We start from the raw sequence: 9,265 nt of genomic DNA on the forward strand, positions 1-9,265 counted from the left end.
ACTAAATAAAAAAAACTCACAGCATTAAATAATTTATTAATAGTTTTGTTTTGTTACTTGAATTTCAGGATTGAAATTTAGAGTTCTTATTGTAAATAATTATTGGTAAAAAAAATATTATTATAACATTCAAACCTCGTTATTGAATTATTTTTAATTCAAAAGCAATTGAAGGAGAAATTTCGCGTGGCATATATGAACTTTTATGTCCATAAAAAGTTCATGCTCCAAGTCATAAAAATTACCTAGCACCAATTTGATTGAGCTGACAAGCATTTTTGTGATTATAGTCATAAGGTTTCAATGTGACTTCCTATTGAAAGAAAGTGAATGATACAAGGTGACTAGTCAAATGCATGCTATCCCTATAGGCCTATTGCATAATTTTCATCATGCGCAAGAAACAGAAAAATAATAATATAATTGATATAGAAAGAGAAGTAGAACTAAATAACTCCGACTTAGACAGGTCATGCTGAGTTCAGATTTAATAGCTTTTATAATCGAATGGGAAATATTTCGAACCGTCGTGAAAAAAAGAGAAGTCCAAAGGTTTGATTTTAGAATTTTTTTTGTCTGGTCTGTGCAAACGGAAATCCGTTTAATTAAAAGTTATATTATCCATATTCGTATCCGTATTCTCTTTTAAAAATTAAAACCATATCCGTATCTATATTTGTAAATTATCCGTATCCGCAAAAAATCAGATACGGATCCGGATCCGAACGCATAATATCCGATCCGTTTGCACCCCTAGCTCGAATCGAGTAAGGCAAAATATTGCTTCTAGGTACAAGCGCTGCTGTGTATTGGGCCGTTAAAACTCGATTAATAAAATTGGGTTTAACGGGCCGAAATTCTTTGATCCGGAAAAGAAAAGACAATACAGAGAGATTCTAGAACAGTTGACAGACTTTTGAGTTTTCGTGCTTTTGACTTCTGATGTTGGATATTCGACAGTATTATAAGGTATTATTTTCAGACACAGAAAGGAAAACAAAACTGGAGAAAATAATGCTAAAATATTACTAGTGTGAAAAGGACTAGATTTGTTAGGCTTTTAAAACGGTACCCGGGCCCAAAAGGCACCGGTAGCTGGGAGTTGATAGTCAGGCAGTATATATAATTTGATATTAGCTGTATAATGCAAGATAAGAAACAGTCGTTTCCTAGAAAAATTGAGATTAAATTTTCCGGAAGGTGATAGTCAGGGAGGCTGAGTATCAGCTTGCCTGGATTCTTTGCAAAGTGCAAGCTGTGTCAGCTTCAAATCTTGGGGCACCCTTTTACAGTTTTACCTGTTTATCCAATTCGTATCATAGCTGAAAACACAGGTACCATATCGTAGCCGAAAAAATAAAATAATTTATTGAGTACAGGTAATGGTAACATTTTTTTTCCATTATCTTATCCGTTTTTGTATAAGATAATTTTTTAGAATAAAATTATATATATAAATATATATTTGTATGAAGATGGTAGATGATACAATAAAGTTTTGTATTATATTAAATTTTCATAATACAAATTAGTTGTATTCATTATTATTATTATTATTTTTATTGTTTTGAAAAATATTTTATCAAAAAGTACAAATTAAAATATCAATGACACTTTTTTATCCGTTTACTCGATCTGTACCGTATTCAGAAAGACAAATAAGGATAAATTTTTTTTTTCGTTATTATAACTACCCAACCCGTATCGTATCCGTTGACACCCCTGTTCAAATCTTGTTTTTTTAAAACGAAACAAATTTTAATCTCCCATGAAAAAGTCAATTAGAAATCACTACGAAGGACCTTCTTGCTTTTCGCTTTTAAAAGCCATTTATAAATCATTACGAAGGACATACAGCTGTGCTATTAGGATTTGACACACAAAACATACTATGTTGATCTGACATCATCGAAATTTGAGGAACAAGAATCATATTTTACTGCTGTCTCCAACGGACTAAACAAAAATGAAAGACATCGAAAGAGAACTCTCCCAAAAATAGCTGTTTCAAATAGTCAGACCCAATGCCAATGCCAGGAGATCAAACTAAAGCAACTAAATTAAAGGTCAGTACCAAAACGAAGCGAGACTTCAGAGCAAATACTACCACCCATCACAAATGCACCTCATCAACTTGGCCATCTGTATTTAGATAATTAAGAATTCATTATTGATACTTAAACAGTCAGGAGTTATTTAGACCAAGCAATGTTAATTTCATAGAGAAACTTACCCAGCTCCATCATAACCTAACTGATCGGATATTTTGGAAAGCCAAAAGGCTTGAGAAAAAAAAAACGAACATCCACATAAAACATAATTTAGCCAAACCCAAAAAGCCTGACCTGAACACCTAAGTCACGCAACTACCATAACCTAAAGCTAATCACATTAAAAAATGACCCAAGAAAAGAAATGAGCTCAAATGCTGATTTGATGAGCAACACTTTCACTAAATGCTTCTTACCTCGAAGGTCTACACCCAAGTTGGCTTGATGATCAGCATCAGAATTGAACTCCTAACAGGAATTTCCAAAAAAAATAAAAAATAAGAAACAGAAGTAAAGCCATCAATAAAAATTAGTATAAAAAACAAATAAAAATGAGGGATCTTTTACCCGTAGCACGTGCTGGATATTGAAATAGGTAAACCTCTTTTTTAATTCGTTAACTTCCTTGCACAGTTCAATCATATCTTTGTGCTTGATTTTCCACTGTCCTTGTACCTATTTCAGTACACAAATAAAACATATTAAAAGCTTTTGTCAGATGTTATCGACAGGCCCAGAGAAGGTACAGTTATTTGATTCCTTAATTATTTACAGTAAATTCCAACTGTAAATGATGTGGTAGCCCTAATCAGGTAAATCCTTTCTGAGTAATAAATATTAGTCCTTGTCTCATACCATCAGGCCAAGATCAGTACAAGTAAAGCATTAATATGCATATTAAGACAACTATTTCAAAAAGATGAAAAACTTGCAAAACTCTGCTTTAATAAAAGTAAATAAGAATCTCCTCGGTGATCCTAGAACTTAAAAGGGAGAGATCCATTTAATTGGCCCATATAGATTAGACAATGTTGTTTATCATAAGACAAAGACAACAAACAATCCTGTAAAAGAACTAAAGAAGCATGTTATCGACTTCTAATATATAGATGATTACAAAGTTTTCAATCTAGTTTTCTTAAAGTACAGATCATAGTATATTATTTGATCATTTCTGTCATAACATCATTCTTATTTCTTTATTACCATTTACCATTAATCTTTGTAAGTGTGTAACAGTAAGGTCTTAAAGGCTACCGATGGCAGGTGCGCTGCATTCACCCCACAATGCAGAAAATTAAGGTACATGATTTTTTTTCCAATCTACTTCTAAAAAAGGAGAAATTTGCAACAAAAACCTACATTCTCAATAATTGCGGAAGAAACCCTAAATAAGTGAAACAAATGAAACAAAGTCCCCTGTAACAAGTTAATATTTAAAATCTCCATTATTTCTTTTTTTTTTTACTAGTAGTGGGGGGTACCCACTGATTTCATTGAAATGAAACCTGGCAACAGTAAACTGGTACAAAACAGCTGGTACACAGTCACTGTGAATCTCCAGTATTTCTAGATAAACTACAAAATTAACCATGGAATATTGATAAAGTTAATTTCTAGAAACAAGGATTCCTTGTGTATTTAAAAAAAAAATAAAGTAATAATAAATGTTAGATTATTGTGATCTACATAAATGTTCTCTAAATATAAAAAAAAAAAAAAAAAAAAAAAAAAAAAAAAAAAAACTCGTATGAGCTTAAGCTCATCAAAGAGATTCACAAACATAATTTCAAAACTCATTGAACCATGTTCAGCAACGAATTCAAATTGTTGAAATCAATCTCTTTTGCGAGTAATGTGTTTACATACCAAAGTCAAAAAAATTTTCATTTATTTAATATAAAGTAAAGGGGTCAAAAATGACCATATAGAAGTTTATATTAATGCGTTCAAATTTTGACCTTTTAACTTTATACTAAATGATTTGAAATTTACAAGTTTGGATGTAAATGGATTGGATTTGTCATTTGAAGCCAATATAATAGAATATGGGTCTGTTCATGGTCCACCTTGGTGATCTTTGAACTCATACTAGTTTTACTCTCTAAACATTGGATCAAGTACCATTTGTACAATGGTCATTACACTGTCATTTAGCCCGTATGTTAATATTTTTCATAGTTTCTTATTATTTTCAGTTTCTCTAATAACATAGGGGCATTTTGCAATTATTGAAAATGTTATGGGCCTTTTGCAGTTTATGATAGTGTAGGCTGGTTCTTGCAGCTTTCTCTCTAGGAGAAAATAAAAAATGAAGGACCTGCATAACAACAAGCTTAGAATCCCCTTGCGCATTGATTCTCTTGAATCCTTTCATAAGAGCATATCGCAACCCCAGAAGAAGAGCTTTGTACTCGGCAACATTATTTGTCACCACACCTAAACCCTCACTAAGACGGCATATCTACAAATAGAGAATATAGAAGATCAAATAAAAAAAAACTATGCAGATTTAATAGGTCAAGTAATCCAAAACAGATATTTCAAGGCTAACTAAGGTACCAGTAATATCAGGCTACAAAGGATGCTGGTTACATGCTTAACTCCTCACAATGCACTTAAAACAATTTTAGCAAAAGTATATATTTGTACCACTCTTCCATCTTCAGTCTTAAGCAATGCCCCTGCCCCAGCTTTCCCTGGATTCCCTTTTGAAGCACCATCAAAATGAAGAATACATAATGCCTGCAAAAGGAAGAAAGAAAGCTCACCACGATAGCTTAATACTGTCTAACAAATTATATAAAAGGCGGCACGTGGAAATATAAGAGATTACGTAATGGTCAAGAAGAACTATGAAATACATTGTTGGCTTTTGAGGCTGCAGGTGCCCCGATAGACTGATGAGCTAGTTCAGCAGCCTCCAACACCTAGAAAAAAGAAAAAAAAAATATATATATATATGTTCAAATAGACAAATGGAGAAGACATTTCTTCACAAAACAAATGGAGAAAATATTACTTGTAGTAAAATATAAAGCCTTTAACAATTTCAAATTAATATAAAGAACCTCGTTGAAAATTCTTGGTTGAGCATTTGAGTAGTTTGTGAGATTGCAATGTCTCTTGTTTTGACCAGTCAAGCCACAATCAATAGTATACTGGTAGAGAAAAAAAAAAGATACATTGTAAAGAACAAATATTAAGGACAACCTGCTCTATGGAATAATTTAAAAAATTATGAAATCAGCAGCAACCTCCGTTGTGAAAAGAAGCAGAAATAAAAATGAATTAAAATTGTTTTGAGAACCAGAAACCTCAATATCAGAAGCAGGACTTCTTTTAAAATCAGTATTGGAGCCAGAGCTGGAACCACCTACATCCTACAAACGAAGTTAAGCAGATTGTTGGATAAAAGAGTAATACACTCGTAAAGGAAAGAGGTTTATCACTAATTGAATTAATAATATTCTAGTCACCTGAAAAGAACATGGAATGAGAGCACCAAACAAATCCTTGTTTAAATCTGAGGCATCAATGGTGTACAAGGGATTTTTCAGCCCATGAGAACTGAGATATTCTCCTATTTCTTTAGACCATGCACGTCCCTTATAGACACTAACAGCAGCATCAAGTACCTGCTTAACAGAACATCTTCTAATGGAACGAATAATGAAAAGAAAGACAATGCTAAATTTGATAAATAACTCTATGAATGGGATAAAAAACCAGAGAATTTGTACCGAGGAGCTAACTTGAGCTTGACAATCACTTAGGTTTTTGTAAACAGACACTGTATTTCCTTTGCGAACGACGTAATAATCACTCCCTTCTTCCATTCAATCCTGGAATAAACAAAAGAACAAATTATTATACCAGAATCAAATTAGCATCCTCGAGGCAAACTAAATTCTGCTATTTATTGTATTGCAGCGCATAAGTGGAAAAGCGATTGCGAGATTTATATAAACTCGACACTTTTAAGCTTTAGTACCGAGAAGAAGAAAAAATCTACCACCGCTGGGTAAATAACGAAAAAATTGGCAAATTTCTTAAGTCGAGAGCTCCGATTTATCCTCCAAAAGTCGAAAACCCTTGAGCGTACTGCCGGAGGAAGCGATCACCATTCACTACAAGAGAAACGCGCGAAAGGTTTTTCGGGCTGGACCGCTGGAGGCTGCGTTCAGTGAAATCGAATCAAGCACGGCAAAAATTCGCTTCAAGGTGCAAGCGGGGCTGTGTATTGGGCCGTTAGAACTTGATTTATAAAATAAGGTCGTTAACGGGCCGAAATGTTTTTACCCGGAAAAGAAAAGACCGATTTTTATTTTTACCCAAAAAATAAATAATTTTATTATCAATAACCACGTTTTTCGAAAAATTTTATTTCTACCCAAACCGCATATATTTTGTGTGGCTCGAATTAAAAATTCGGACTGTATAGAATATATGCGGTCCGAAATTTTTTTTTTTTTTTTTTTTGGATTTAAAAATTCGGACCGCCTATAATATTTGCGGTCCGATTTTTTTTTTTTTTTTTTGCTTTTTTCAAATGGCTTAAGCAATTTTTTAGTGATAATATCTCACGATCTGTTTAGAGTTTTTGGATGAAACTTCACAGTCTTGTTCTACGATGTCAAGACTACATGTCGGTCAATTTTCATGAATTTTGAAGATGTTTTCCTATGTTAACCAGGAATGCAAAGTTGGACTCAAAAGCACTCCTTTAGCAGTTCGGGCAATTTTTGAGTGATGATATCTCACGATCTGTTCAGAGATTTTAAATAAAACTTCACAGACTTGTTCTACGATGTCAAGACTACATGTCGGTCAATTTTCATGAATTTTGAAGATGTTTTCCTATGTTAACCAGGGATGTAAAGTTGGACTCAGAAGCACTCTTTTAGCAGTTCGGGCAATTTTTGAGTGATGATATCTCAAGATCTGTTTAGAGATTTTAAATAAAACTTCACAGAGTTGTTCTACGATGTCAAGAATACATGTCGGTCAATTTTCATGAATTTTGAAGATGTTTTCCTATGTTAACCAGGGATGCAAAGTTGGACTCAGAAGCACTCCTTTAGCAGTTCGGACAATTTTTGAGTGATGATATCTCACGATCTGTTGAGAGATTTTAAATAAACCTTCACAGACTTGTTCTACGATGTCAAGACTACATGTCGGTCAATTTTCATGAATTTTGAAGATGTTTTCCTATGTTAACCAGGGATGCAAAGTTGGACTCAGAAGCACTCCTTTAGCAGTTCGGGCAATTTTTGAGTGATGATATCTCACGATCTGTTCAGAGATTTTAAATAAAACTTCACAGACTTGTTCTACGATGTCAAGACCGACAGAAAAGCAACTAGGAAAAACAATCCAAAAATATTTTGTTATGCAAATTTCACCAAATACATAAAAATAAGACCCGGTATATCTAATACTTGCAACAAATAAACCAACATTTGTTCTATATATATTTCCAAACAACAAAAATTTTGAGTAGCCCACAATGAAGATCTGTATCCAATTGAATTCTGACAGCTTTGCCAGACCGTGATAACTGATAAGATATTCCAAAAATCAATTGAATAAAAACTCTAATGTGCAATTCACAGACACATTAATCAAATGAAAAAAAAAACTCTAATGAATCAATTGAGAAAACCCAGAAACAAACTGGAGTTTTGTTGAAAGTACAAAATGCAAGGTTTAGTTTGCAACTACAAAATACCATGAAACTTTATAACTGCACATATGAAAGGAGAATAAATTAAGAACCTGGAGGTCTTCGGGAAGGTACTCATGATTTCATGTAGTCTTAACATCGTAGAACAAGTCTGTGAAGTTTTATTTAAAATATCTGAACATATCGTGAGATATCATCTCTCAAAAATTACCCGAATTGCTAAAGGAGTGCTTCTGAGTCCAACTTTGCATCCCTGGTTAACATAGGAAAACACCTTCAAAATTCATGAAAATCAACCGACATGTAGTCTTGACATCGTAGAACAAGTCTGTAAAGTTTTATTTAAAATCTCTGAACAGATCGTGAGATATCATCACTCAAAAATTGCCCGAACTGCTAAAGGAGTGCTTCTAAGTCCAACTTTGCATCCCTGGTTAACATAGGAAAACACCTTCAAAATTCATGAAAATTAACCGACATGTAGTCTTGACATCGTAGAACAAGTCTGTGAAGTTTTATTTAAAATCTCTGAACAGATCGTGAGATATCATCACTCAAAAATTGTCCGAACTGCTAAAGGAGTGCTTCTGAGTCCAACTTTGCATCCCTGGTTAACATAGGAAAACATCTTGAAAATTCATGAAAATTGACCGACATGAAGTCTTGACATCATAGAACAAGACTGTGAAGTTTCATCCAAAAACTCTAAACAGATCGTGAGATATTATCACTCAAAAATTGCCTAAGCCATTTGAAAAAAAAAAAATTCGGACCGCAAATATTCTAGGCAGTCCAAATTTTTAAATCCAAAAAAAAAAAATATATTTCGGACCGCATATATTCTATACAGTCCGAATTTTTAATTCGGGCCGCACATAATATATCCGGTTTGGCTAGAAATAAAATTTTTCGAAAAACATGGTTATTTATAATAAAATTATTTATTTTTTGGATAAAAATAAAAATCTCGGAAGAAAAGATAAAGAGAGAGAGACTGGAGTCTAGAACAGTTGACAGACTTTTCATGCTTTGACTTTGGATGTTGGATATTCGACAGTATTATAAGATATTATTTTGAGACAGAAAGGAAAACAAATGTGGGGGAAGAATCATTAGTTAAAATATTACCAGTATGAAAAAGACTGGTTTGCTTTAAACGGGTAGACGGGTCAAAACGGCACCGCACAGCTAGGAGTTGATTGTCAGGAGGATGTATCATTGTCTTCTCTTTGGTGCCAGCAATTTGATATTAGCTGTATAGTGCAAGATAAGAAACAGTCATTCCTGCTCGTGCATAACTATTCTATTCCTAACATTATAAAATAATAAATTAAATTGACATCATTATTAAAAAAAAAAATTGATCGCAAATGCATGAACCACAAGAGGTGAGCCGCAAACACAATGGCAGCTAGAGTTTGTTACTTTTAAAAATAAAAAATTACGTTATTAATTTAATTTATTATTTTTTCATATTACGAATAAAATAATCGACTGTTTGTGGCTTGGAGAGACTGATTGCGAC

At 33.1% G+C, this 9,265-nt stretch overlaps 1 protein-coding gene across 7 annotated transcripts; it reads right to left on the reverse strand.

Moving 5' to 3' along the window:
• Window positions 1-1,876: 1,876 nt before the first annotated feature.
• On the reverse strand, window positions 1,877-6,265 carry LOC144567524 (uncharacterized). Of its 7 annotated transcripts, none has more exons than XM_078317675.1 (11): window positions 6,070-6,265; window positions 5,795-5,896; window positions 5,531-5,689; window positions 5,369-5,434; window positions 5,123-5,212; window positions 4,916-4,981; window positions 4,704-4,796; window positions 4,372-4,515; window positions 2,619-2,726; window positions 2,468-2,519; window positions 1,877-2,142 (listed from the first exon to the last, which is right to left on the reverse strand). In XM_078317675.1, the coding sequence occupies exons 2-11, from the start codon at window positions 5,888-5,890 to the stop codon at window positions 2,114-2,116; spliced, it is 903 nt and encodes a 300-aa protein (XP_078173801.1). In that variant the 5' UTR covers window positions 5,891-5,896; window positions 6,070-6,265; the 3' UTR covers window positions 1,877-2,113. The 7 variants fall into 7 exon arrangements, with proteins under 7 accessions (XP_078173801.1, XP_078173799.1, XP_078173800.1 ...); XM_078317673.1 differs by having other exon boundaries at window positions 6,067-6,265; XM_078317674.1 differs by having other exon boundaries at window positions 6,046-6,265.
• Between the last annotated feature and the right edge of the window lie 3,000 nt (window positions 6,266-9,265).

Source organism: Carex rostrata, chromosome 16 (assembly GCF_964058835.1).
Source record: "Carex rostrata chromosome 16, lpCarRost1.2, whole genome shotgun sequence".
Lineage (NCBI taxonomy): Eukaryota > Viridiplantae > Streptophyta > Magnoliopsida > Poales > Cyperaceae > Carex > Carex rostrata.